We start from the raw sequence: 13,286 nt of genomic DNA, 5'->3' as shown, positions 1-13,286 counted from the left end.
TTAATGGTGAGAAACTCAAAGCTTTTCCCACTAAGATCAAGTAAAAAGGCAAGGATGTCTTCTCTCACCACTCCTTTTCAACATTGCACTAAAAGTCCTTGCCAATACAATAAGTCAAGAAAAGGAAATGAAAGGTATACAGATTGGGAAGGCAGACATAAAACTATTGTTCACCAATGACATGACTACCTACGTAAAAAAAAAAACCTGAAACGACAACAACAAGAAAACTCCTGGAACTAATAAGTGATTATAGCAAGGTTGCAGGATACAAAGTTAATATAAAAAGCCAATTGTTTTCCTATATATCGACAATGACTAAGTAGAATTTGAAATGAAAAACACAATACTATTTACATTAGCACCTCCCAAAATGAAATATTTAGGTATATATCTAACAAAATATATATGAGGTCTATTTGAGACAAACTACAAAACCAACGAATGAAATTAAGAACTAAATAGAGAGATATTCCATATTTATGGATAGGAAAACTCAATATTGTCATGCTGTCATTTCTTCCTAATTTGATCTATAAATTCAATGCAATCTCAATCAAAATCCCAGCACGTTATTTTGTGGTTACTGACAAAATGATTCTTAAGTTTATGTGGAGAAGCAGAAGACTCATAATATTGTGTGGCTAATACAATATTGAAAGAAAATAAAGTCGAAGACTGACACTACCCACCTTCAAGACTTACTGTAAAGTTACAGTAATCAAGACAGTCTAGTATTGGCAAAAGAACAGACAACAGATCAATGGAACAGCACAGACAGCCCAGAAATAGATCCCCATAAATATAATCAACTGATTTTTGACAAAGGAACAAAGACAGTACAATGGAGCAAAGATAGTCTTTTCAACAAGTGGTGCTGAAAAAAACTGAATATCCACATGCAACATAAATAAATCTAGACAAAGACCTTACACACTTTGAACAAATTCAAAAAGGATCACAGACAAAAATGTAAAACAAAAACTATGTAACTCCTAGGAGATAACATAGGAGAAAACCTAAATGACCTTGAGTATCATGATGCCAACACAAATGACATGAGTCATTAAAGAAATAAATTAATTAAAAAGCTGGACATCATTAAAACTAAAAACAACTATTCTGTGAAAGATAATATCAAGAGAAGTGGAAGACAAGCCATAGGCTGGACAAAAATATTTCCAAAAAATATAGCTAATAAAGGACTATTATTCAAAATATACAAAGAACTCTTAAAATTTAACAGTAAGATAACAATCTGATTAATAAATAGGCCAAAGATCTCAACCAACACCTCACTTATATGGATGGTGAATAAACATATGAAAAGATGCTGAACATTATATGTCATTAGAAAAATGCAAGTTAAAATAACAAGATACCACTACACATCTATCAGAATAGCCAAAATCTGGAACACTGACAACACTCAATGGTGGTAAGGATGTGAAACAACAGAAACTCCCATTCAATAACAGTAGGCATACAAAATGGTACAGCCACTTTGATGGTTTCTTACAAAACTACACATAATCTTACCATCCTATTCGGCAATCATGCTCTTTGGTATTTACCCAAAAGTTGAACACTAATATCTACACAAAAACTTGCACAAGGATGTTTATAGTAGCTTTATTCATAACTGCCAAAACTTGGAAGCAATCAAGACATTCTTCAATAGGTGAATGGGTAAATCGTGGTACATCCGGACAAGAGAATATTATTCAGCACTAAAAAGAAGTGAGCTATCAGCCCATGAAAAGATATGGAGGAATCTTAAATGTATATTGCTAAGTGAAAGAAGCCCATTTGAAAGGGCTACAAACTGATTAATTCCAACTATATGACATTCTGAAAAAGGCAAAACTATAGAGACAATAAAAAGACCAGTGGTTTCCAGGGGTTAGGTGGGGAGAGACGAGTAGGTAGAGAACAGGATTTTTAGGGCAGTGAAAATGCTCTGTATGATATTATAATGATGGATATTTGTCATTATACATTTGTCCAACCCCACAAAAAGTACTTTGCCAAGAATGAACTCTAAACTATGAAGTTTGGGGGATGGTAATGTGTCAGTGTAGGTTCATCCTTGGTAATAAATTTACCCCTGTGGTGAGGGATATTGATAATGATGAAGACTACGCATATATGGGGATAGAAGATATATGAGAAATCTCTGTACTATACTCTCAATTTTGTTATAAACCTAAAACTGCTCTAAAAAAATCAAATCTTTCAAAAAAATATCTTACACGTATGATATATTTCACAATAACAAATTTTTAATAATTAAAAAAGGGTGGTCAACTATAACAAATGCTGTGGAGATATCAAAAATAGGAGGACTAAGAACTGACCCCTTGGTAGTACAAAGACCTCAACAAGAGCAGTTTTGAAAAAAACATTTTTTAAGGCAGTATTTACCCAAGTAGTAAAGAAAGTAACTAGAATAAAAGATATGAATATCCTTTATGCAGAAAAGTATAAATGTGTATCGAAACACATTAAAGAAACCTAAATAAGTGGAAAAACACACCAAACATTCTCGTGTAGACAATACAATATTGTAAAGATTCTAACTGTCCCTGAATAGGTCTTCGAGAATCAATGCAATTCCCATCAAAATCTCCAAGTAATATTTGTCAAGCTGAAATTAAACCATATAGGGGGAAAAGGGGCCAAGAATAGCCAGGGTGATTCCCAAGAATATTAGGATGCTCTCTACCATTACCCTCCATCCCCATTTCACACAGACATACAAGCATTTAAAAATGATAATATAGACAAATAGACCAATGAATAGAATAAAAAACCTTAAAACAAACCCAATCACATATATAAACCTGATATGACAAATTTGGAACTGTACATCAATAGAGAAGGACAGAATATTCGATAAATAATGCTGGCATAACTGATAGATCTCTACCTTATTCCAACCACACAAATGAATTCCAGGTAAAGTTAAATATGAAAAAAATAATTTAAAAAATCTTTACAAGGTACCATTATAACATTTGGCAGCATAGCAGACTATTAGTTGCTTACAACTTGTCTGCACCAGTATTTTATAGAGCTGAAGCTGTACATATTTAGAGTATCCACTTGAAAGAAATTCTGGCACAAGGATATCTGTTAAAATACATTTCGAATAGTGAAAAGACAGAAATAATCCAAGTAACCATCAACAGGGAAATGGATAAACTGTGGTTTAGTTGTACTAGAAAATCCAGATATTAAAACCAATTAGATACACATCTAGATATGCATTTAGATACAAAACAAAAATATGAGTAAAAAGCAAACTGCAGAAACATTCTATATAGCATTTACTTAAAACTGTAACAAAACAAAAATACTGTATGTTATTTATGCACGCAGGCATATGTAGAAGTATAAAACTATTTACAGGAATATATCTCTGACAAGAGTAGAATGAGGAAAGAGACTTTAGCTGTATCTACAGCATTTTATATCTTTTAAAAAGACGAAAGAAAAGAAAAAAAAGAAAAGAAAGAAAGCAGAAAGAAAGAAAGAAAGAAAGAGAAAGAAAGAATGAATAACAATAAAATAAATAAAAGACATCTAAAACAAATATGGTAAAATGTTGAAATAAGTAAAATTAGCACAGTAGGTAATATGAGTATCTACTGAATTATTTTGTTTGAAATATTTCATAATTTTAAAAGTCTGAATTACTTTTTTTAATGAAATAAAACCACTGTACTAAAAGATTTTTAAAGGTAACTACCAGTTTTCATAGCACTGATCATAAACTGCTACCTACTACTGCTGTGGTGTCCATGTTTTCCCTCTCTAACCAATAAATCCTGAAGGGATTATCGCCTTCTCAACAACTAGCATGGTGCCTACCATAAGCAGCTATTAAATAAGTATTTGATAAACAACTAAATAGACCTCTTTTTTTTTAAAAGATGTAAAACTTTGAGGGTTTAAAACGTCATTGTAAATAGACCTCTTGATACAAACTTCTCCAACCATCTGTTGTACCCGCACGCAGTCGTTTTGATATTATTTACTTATTAAAGTAATCAAATTTCTGGCTTTTCTGATCTTATTCCTTCATAACCAAACCCATAGTTCCTTCTTTTTTAATGGTTTTTCTAAGTTCTCTTTTTTGTAGGTTTTCTGGTAACCTTCAGTATTCTTTCGGTTCAACTTAGATTCATCTTCCTTTATAAATTTTTTCCAGTGTATTTATGAAACTCATTCCTGAACTTATGCCATTATCTTCTGAAAGATATCCACATTGTTTTAAGACTCCTTTGACTCTTAGGTTTTTCTCAAAAGAGGTCTTCCTTTAATTCTTTTATCTCAATTTAATTTCTCTCATTTTGCTGACTTCTACATTTATTTAGATACAAACAGAATTGAATTTGATGTCATTTCTTATAAAGTTTTCATCTACCTTCAGAATCCAAAGTTATTGTTTTATAGAAGGTGACTGAGCAGGATTTAGAAAGGTTGAGAATTCAACAACTAAATAAAATGCCCATTTGAAAAGGCGCCCGACGCAAAAGAGCATTATATAAAGGTTTTAAAACAAACAAACAAAAAACACTAATCAAGTAAATTAGGAAATAGAACATGTACAAGTAGAAAAGATTCTCACATGAGTGGTCTGACGAGATGTTGTGTGGAACCAAAACAAAGTCATCCGTGTCACAAGAAGAGTTCTTGCTACTAGTACTGGCAGAATCTTTGGACACTTGTAGATAGTTGGGAGGACCCAACGGTGGGGAGGATAAATTCTCTTCCTGAATATGCTGTATATCTGGAAGGGACTGAAATTAACAACATAAAATTAAAACTGGCCTAATAACAAAGTGCAAGTCAGAGTAGCCATTAGACTAAAGAATATTTTTTTTCATAAAAGTGGACATGAAGTTCAATTCCATCTAAAATTTCAAAAAAAATAATCTCTTTGGATAAAGACTTCTTAAATATTTTCCAAAACTAATATTGAAAAACATTTCATGCCACTTATCACATGTATCTGTCTGCCTCTCCTGAAATTTTTGAGAAGTTGAGTTTTGATCATCTCAACATCCCCAGTTTCAGCTCACGGCCTAGCAAACCAGATACTCAGTAATTGTTCACTTAATGACTAAAAAATGTCCAGAGACTTAAATGACATCCTGTACTACTCACACAAAGTTTTAAATCTCTAACGAAGAAAACATTATAAACAGGAAAGCAAGAGACCATATTATGTAAAAAAGTAAACAAGTCAATAAGGATAACGGCATTGTAGCCTAGAGATTTATTAACACTCATAGAAAGAAAGATTTGGAAAACCTTACAGGTGTGGGTGTATTCCTTTTATTTTTCTTTCAGAGAGGAAAGAGATGTTTTGTGGGAGATAGGACAAGAAGAGAAGAAAAGCATGTAAATGCATTTAAACAAATAGGTGTAAGTAGCTATCTTTTGGCACTTAACCTAGTTCAAGGCCTCTAGTGACAACTCTAATGTCTCAATTATACAATGGTTTTCTAAACAATAAACTCATAAATTACTATGTATTGTGTTAAGTCCCCATTATCCCATTTAAATTTTGTTTCTATTTTAAAAATAAGTACTACATAAACCTGTCGTAAAACACCCAGTTCACTGCTGGTGCTTCTTTGAATGTCACTGTGCAATGAAATCAGTCTCAAATCTCAATCACTTCTTTTCGTGAGAGGTGTACACATGACATAAAATCTCCTTATCACTTTTTGAAGAGAACTCATGTATCAAGGTTTTAAAGGGAGGGGAAAGTAAAAAGACTAACTACTGAACATCAACCACTGTTAAGAGCTTTCCACGTATTATCTAACTTTAGCCCTGTTCTGAAATCCATTTCATTTTTAAATGAACAAAACTCAGAAGATTAGAAAACTTGCCTAAGATCACAAAACTAAAAAGCAGTCAAGTTGAGATGTGATTCTAAGTATGTCTACTTATTTCCAGTGTTTAGGCAGAAACTTTCTGAATTTCTTCCTCTGCTATTTATAAAATTATCTGCATCTACAACTATCTTGGTGGAAGAGATGCTTCATACATTCAAAGCTATATCTCTACCTGTGTTTTAATTCCATTTCTTTCTACCTCTTCAAGGATCTAGATCAACTCCCCTCTGCTCCTGACACTTTCACCCTTTCTTTATTCTGGCTTTTTCCTTCTTTGTACATAAACACATTTAATTTTCTCAAATCTCAAATCCCTAAAACCTTCTCAATTACCATTTTCTCTTGCTTCTTAACAAATATTTCTTGAAATTATCAAACTTCACTGACTCAAATTTCTCACCTTCCACGTATTCCATAACCCACCATAATTGATTTTCCGCTTCCAACCTTCCAATTGCCTTTATTAAGCTTACCAATAACTCCCATTGCCAAGTTCTTGTGGACACTTTCTCTATTCTCTAAGATCCTTGTATTCTCTGCTGTGCCTGCGCTGTGGACCATTCTTTTCTTGACACTCTACCCCCTTATTCAGGGACCCTGCTCTCTTGCTTTTCCTTCTAATTCTTAGTCTCTTTTGTGGGTACTAGCTTCTCATTTGCCCCTTAAATGAGAGGAGTAGAGTGAGAAATTCTCCAAGGTGCTACCCTGGAAACTCTATTCCTCACACTTTTTATACGCACCCCAGTGACCACTCTTACTCTCTTACTCTGCCCAGATTCTCTCCCATGAGTTCTAGACCCCTCTGCTCACTTGCCTGTACAACCCTAATTCATCACCTTTATACTCCAAAGCATGCTCCCATACTGAGTGCCTTATCATCATCCATCCATTCAGTGCCATCAAGGTTTCCCTCTTCCTTAAGTTCTAAGTTCAAGCAATCTTCAAGCTCTGCAAACTCTTTATCTTTCTCTCACCTGCTTCCCCCGCCCCCTTCTCCCTTCTCCTTTCCTACTGCCACCTTAGTTCAGGCTCTCATTCTCAACAAAACAAAAAACAAAAAAAAGTTGCAACAGTCTTGGGTTATTCTGTTTCCTCTAGTAGAGAAACCTCTCTACTCTCTACTTGTCTCCAACCTAGTCTTCCACCCTGCTTTTGGAAGAATCTAGCTAAAACACAGAGTGGATCATATCACACCTTCACTTAAAATCAAATGACTCACTACAACTTTAAGGACAAAGTTTGAACTCCTTTGCTCAGTGCCCCAATTGTCAAGATACAGCCTCTCCCTACCTCTCTAGCTTTATCTCCACTATACTACCAATGTTCTCTACATTCACCAGACTGAACTACTTAGAGAAGCCTTGTCCAACAGAACTTCCTGCAATTATGGAAAAGTTCTATATCTGAGCTGTCCAGTATGGTAGCCATTGGCTATATATGGCTACTGAGCACTTGAAATATGACTAGTATGACTAAGAAACTGAATTTTAAATTTCATTTAATTCTAACAAATTTAAATTTAAGTGGCCATGGAGAGCTACAGAGTTCCTTCAGTGGGTCATGCTTCCATGACTTCATGAATGGAGAGTTACCTGCCTAAAATACCATACTTTTACTAAATTACCTTGCTAACTCTTCAAACCTGAGCTCGATGTCCTCTTCTGAGCAGCATTCCTTAGTTCTTGGCCTGATTTCATACTCCTCGTCCACATTCCCACAGGTAATAAAGATATATACACACATGCTTCTAAGAGTGATTGACTTATTTTCCTCTTCACCACACAATTAAATTAAAAACCCTTTAATGTAAGAGATCTGGTCAAACCATTCATTAGTATCAACCAGAACCTCACACAAAGTAGGCTTCTGATAAATGTCATGAAATCAATAAATTGATATTTAAGAGATATTATCTAAATAGCATTTAACCTATAGCCGGTATCATAACTAAAAGGATGATTTGGATTTGCTATGTTTTTTTAAATATTTTTGACTTTCAAGGATTTCTCTGTAGCAGCTGCATATTTCTATGAGAATATTTTTTAAAAAGAATGTTTTATGTGTGCGCCTGTGTGTATTAACTCTCAGTAAGAGTTCACTCCAGCCCTAGGAAGAAAGGAAATACATGTATAATATCATCTTACATTTGGCAGACGTTTTTAAAAGCAAGGCCTGTAAAACCTGCCATTTTTTAATCTCACTAACTGGAAAATATACAGAAATGTTCCTGCTTTCCTTTTATTCCCTAGCTTTCCTTTTTATTTTCACTCCAGGCATTAGCTTTTAATAAAGGCCTTCTAAAAATATTTTTCCACCAAAGTTTTTAGCATCTAAATATGCCTCCTCTCTCCCTCCTGCATCTCCTCACTCCTCCTGTCAGCACTCCATTCTGCTCTTCCCCAGTTTTAAGAATTGTCTGCTTGCAATAGGATGATTAGCATCTGCTTTAGTTATGGGCAATTAAGTTTCACTGGAAAATAATAATAGCAGTTGCCACCTTCTGAGTATTTGTGTGTCAGGCACTGTAGTAAGTGCTCTTTGTTCCATTTATCCATTTAAAACCCCATGAAGTAGGTAAATTATACTACTTTACATATGAGAAACAGGCTCAGAGAGATAGAGTTACCTGTCCTAGTTAACATGGCAAGTAAGGGTTGTGGAAGCTCCCAAGCCCCATACTTTAAACCTCTGATGGCCTTAACCTGCTAATATATAATCACCTCCTTTTGTGGCTCCCCCACCCTTTTGCCAGCAGAATTCAAGAAACTCATGTTGCCAAACTAATCTGGAAAATACAATAGCTGACACAAGAGCCCTTCGACCTTCAGTTTCTAGAAAAGCCTCAAGGTTACAATCCTCTCAGACTGCAACAGAGATTGAGGGGGAAGGGTCAGTATAGAAAAGTAGACAACAGAGTAAAATAAGACCCTGGGGGAGTAAAGTGGGAAGAAGTAGTGACCAGAAGTGACCAGAAGTCCTCAGGAACAAGCACTTAGACTGGAGGGAAGACAGAGGAAATGGCTTGGGAACCTCAGCGAGAGGAAGAGGTTGAAATGGAACAACCTGTAGAACAATCTTTTACAGGGCCAGTAAACACGATTAAGAAAATCTAAAGTCAGTAGAACCTGACTCAAGGGTCACTCCTCCACCACTGGAAATTCTATGTATGATAAATATCCAAACTGTTTGTGACATTCAGATAAAATATGTATTACCTATCCACCCGTAAGACGTACTCTCTGTTTGTAAGTGCCATCCTTCCCAACCCACAGGGCATGAAAAGGTGAGAGTAGCTGTTCAAAGGAAAGCAGCTCAGAGAGGTAACATTTCTTGCTGAAGCATACACAGCTAAATAAAGGGAGAGGTCTAAATATAGGTCCATTTGACACAACAATAATGCTCTTTCCTTAAGCCTCAGCTGCATTAGTAAGCACTATACATAAAGAATATCCACGATATATTTGCACTCTGTAAACAAATGCAATAGCACTAACTCTGAAATTATTTTTCATAAAACTATAACTTACTGGTGGAGAGGCAAAACGACAAGGTGGAGAGCTGCCACAGGAGCTTCCAGAGACAGAGCCAGCATACACGGGCACCGGAACTGGGCAGGCTGCAAGAAGAAACACAGATGAAGAGAAACACCACTTTGTAGTTCCATTACATGACTTGTCTAATAGAAAAGCCTGTCAACACTACTACATCTTTGCATTCACCAAAAATTCACATTTATCTACTTATTTAGAGCTCCCATGGATGAAATGAAAAATGCAGCATTAAAACTATTTCAACTTGGATTTGGAACGAAAAACAGAACTGTTATTAAACGCAACTATAGTATTTAAGAAAAGCTCAATGAAATCTTGAGAAGCACAGTAAAAAATCACTTTTGTAATACAAAATACTAATTTTTCCCTAAGCCTGGACTCACTTTTCAGTAAAAATGCAAGAAGGAAGTTACTCACATTTTTTTATTGGAACTTGCTCAAGGAAAGGATGACTAAAAAACGCTTCTGTAATGAAAAATGAGAATGCAACTTTTAAACTGATGTTGACTAGCAGATAGGTTAATCTTGTCAATGTAGTCAACATAACATCTTTGAGATCATAAATAATTACTATTAGCTTCTTTATGTTGCCACCATTTCCCTTAAATGTAAAAGCATATTATTTTTGTAAATCATCTATAAAATTATCAAATTATAAGTAATTCTTAATCAATGAACAATTTTAAATTGTGAATTTTCAAAACATCCATTACCAACACAGCACATCCTAAGGCAAATGAAGTAGACATGCTCTCTAGTATGGGCCATCTTCAAGCAGACAACCCCATGGAGTACTGTACTGTGACCAATCCCTTGCTAAGCATATTTTTGAACTCTGGAAGTTTGTTGTCCTAAGTGGAAATCCAGGTAACTGATTTGTACAATAAATTCTATTCTTCTATTGCAGAAGAACTATTTCTGCAGCCAGTTTCACATTTTTAAAAAAGCTATTAATTTAATTTCTATACTATCCACCAAGAATAAAAGCTAAACAATAAGCCTGCTAATTAGATAAATAGATGAGTAAATGATAGTTCATTATTTTACACTCTTTAATTTCCTGTATGTAAATCATTTCACTATTTCTTTAAAAACACACAAAGATAATCTCATTTATCATTAAGTCTTCAACTTGTGTGATATTAAGTATCACACAATAGGCAAGAAAATAGCACAGTATCAACATGGAAGTTTATTTGATAATACAAGATCAGAAATAAGCTTAACTCAGGTTTAGTCTTAATTGTCTTCAACTCTGAAGGATCCCATGAGTTTCATTGAAATTAATGCCCAAAGCTTCTCAAAGTAAAATATCAATCACACTTGCTAAGGAAAGAAAATGTGGAGGGTTTTGAAGAGAAACATAAATTTTCTATCTTAGTCTTTTTTAGAACAAAATTAATATACATATCAATAAATTCTAGTTTGACATGTAAGACTTTTAATGCTGACTACAAAGGACATAATAGAGATCAGATAGAAAAGATATAAATAAAGAAACTAGAGAGACTGAATGCAAATACTCTGAAACCATCTTCTAAATCAATTGCTATGGCATGGAAAGTATATAAATATTTAATATAATATATAATTTTAAAACTATTATCCATGCGTATGCTGTTTCGCTGTTGATCTCATGGTTACAGAACAACCCTCAGCTTAATTTCTCCCTCTTAAAGATAAAAATATTTACCAACTACATGAACAGAAGTTTAATTCCAATTTTATAAAACTTAAGAAAATATATATTCAGACTACTTTATCTTTCCCCCTATACAGAAGCTAGAGCTATCATCTACTGAGGACATTTACTAGGACAATGTACTGAGTGTTTCACATACCAGTTTCTCATTCAATCCTTACAAACTTTATACAAGTATTATCTTCTTTTTATGAACAAGGAAATTATAGCACATAAAGGCCATGCAACTTCTCCAATGTCGAAAAGCTAGTAAGTTGAGGGACTAGAATTGAACCCCTAGTCTGTCTTATCCAGAAGCTTATGTGGATTTCCATTAATATACATTCACGGACCAAAATTCTAGAGTACAGTTTTACAAATTTCTATTTTTATTACAACTATTACTATAGAAACAAATCAAACAGGTTTTTTTTTCTTAAAAATTTGAAAATCAGTGTTGATTTGATGAGTATTTTCATTAAACATGTATTTTCATTAAACATTTGATGAGTATTTTCATTAAACATGGGTTTTCTGGTCTGACATGTTCAAGTCTTGCTGTTTTTACATAAGAGTGATAAGAACGAGTTAACAAACTATCCCCCAAAGAGGAACTGACAGCCAGTTTCAAGGATAAATGTTCTCTCAAAATCTTCAAGAACCGGGTAACCTCTACATTATTAAGTATTCCAAGTTTTCATTACACGTGAAGTGGTAAAATAGTATTTGAAAATAGATTGTGATACATTAAAGTACTTAGAGGAAAATTTTTAGCTGTAAATGCTTGTATTATAAAAGGTTCAAAAGCAATGATATGAGCTTCCACCTTAAGAATCTAAAATTCTAAGACAGAAGCTGTGGCCTCCAAGAGGCGCCCATAGCCTGCTCTTGTAAAGCAATGGTATAAGCCAAGCTACCACAGAGCACATGTTCACAAGAATAGCCATAAAAAGAGATGCCTGTCCCTGGCTGCCTAAACCCATCGTTTGAGGTTAGGGACTTTTCTACCAGGATTCTGGGGTGTTTCTCCTCCATTCTTTCTTCTCAGATCTTTTCCTAAATATTTCCCCCTATACCTCTCCTCTGATACCATCTGCACTTAGATGTCAAATGGCCATCGTAAATTTAACATGTCTAACCTAAACTAATCTTGCCCCTACAGCCTGCTTTATCCTCATGATCTTTCCCATCTCTGTAACTGACAACTCCATCCTTTCAGTTGCTCAGGCCAAAAATCATGGAGTCATCTTCGAGTCTTCACTTTTCTCACACCCCACATCCAATTCATCCGTAAATACTATTGCTTTTACCTCCAAAAATAGCCAGAATTCAACAATTTCTCACCACCTCTGTTGCTGTTGTCTCCTGATTAGTAACCCAGCTTCTTCCCTCTATCTCCCACTATCCCTCACCAGTCTGTTCTCAACAAGCAACCGGACTGATCCTTTTAAAAACATTAGATACATTATTCCTTTGTTCGACATCCTCCAATGGTTCCCCATCATACTTTAAGCAAAAGCGCAAGTCTTTAACTGCATACATGGCATGTCCTTAGCTCTAGGCATTTGTACTGACTATCCACTCTGCCCGAAAAGCATTTCCCATAGATATCCATATGGCTTGCTCACTCTCTAACCATCTGTCAATCAAGTCTTTGTTCAAATGTCACTTTCTCAGAAAGGTCTTCACTGACTATCTTATTTAAAATTTCAACCCCCACCCACCCCCATTTCTCTTCCTCCTTTAATTTTTTTCCATAGTACTATAAGCAGATCATTACAATTTTTAATTTGTTTGTGTCTTTCCCCCACTAGAATATATACATCATGAGAACAGGGATTTTGTTGATTACTCTATTCCCCATACCTAGAACATATTGAGCACTCAATAAATATTTACAAAAGAAGTGAAAGAAAAAAGACAGGTAAAAAGGAAAGTAAAACTGACTTTAATTTTCTCCTGAAACCGCCACAGTGTCCTTTTATTAAAAATTTTCAGAATACACAGAAATAAAATTACAAAGTATGTAAAATTTGAAAATATTACTTACCAAAGTCCATTCTGTCTTTTTGGTTTCTCTGAAGTAAACCCAAAAGGAGATTAGCCAAATAAGGTGATGTCTCTCTGGGAATGCTGAGGGAA

At 34.6% G+C, this 13,286-nt stretch overlaps 1 protein-coding gene across 1 annotated transcript in view; it reads right to left on the bottom strand.

Moving 5' to 3' along the window:
* Positions 1 to 13,286, bottom strand: part of ULK2 (unc-51 like autophagy activating kinase 2) — a 101,357-nt gene that overhangs the window by 52,352 nt on the left and 35,719 nt on the right. Inside the window, exons 11-13 of the mRNA XM_023529854.1 lie at positions 9,881 to 9,928; positions 9,440 to 9,528; positions 4,634 to 4,805 (exon numbers count right to left, since the gene is read on the bottom strand). Coding sequence (XP_023385622.1) covers positions 4,634 to 4,805; positions 9,440 to 9,528; positions 9,881 to 9,928 — 309 coding nt within the window. The remainder of the gene's footprint in view (positions 1 to 4,633; positions 4,806 to 9,439; positions 9,529 to 9,880; positions 9,929 to 13,286) is intronic.

The sequence above is a fragment of the Pteropus vampyrus genome, unplaced genomic scaffold (genome assembly GCF_000151845.1).
Source record: "Pteropus vampyrus isolate Shadow unplaced genomic scaffold, Pvam_2.0 Scaffold44, whole genome shotgun sequence".
In the NCBI taxonomy this organism is placed as follows: domain Eukaryota; kingdom Metazoa; phylum Chordata; class Mammalia; order Chiroptera; family Pteropodidae; genus Pteropus; species Pteropus vampyrus.
Note: the sequence above shows the minus strand (reverse complement) of the source record. Positions and strands in the feature narration are given on the sequence as shown.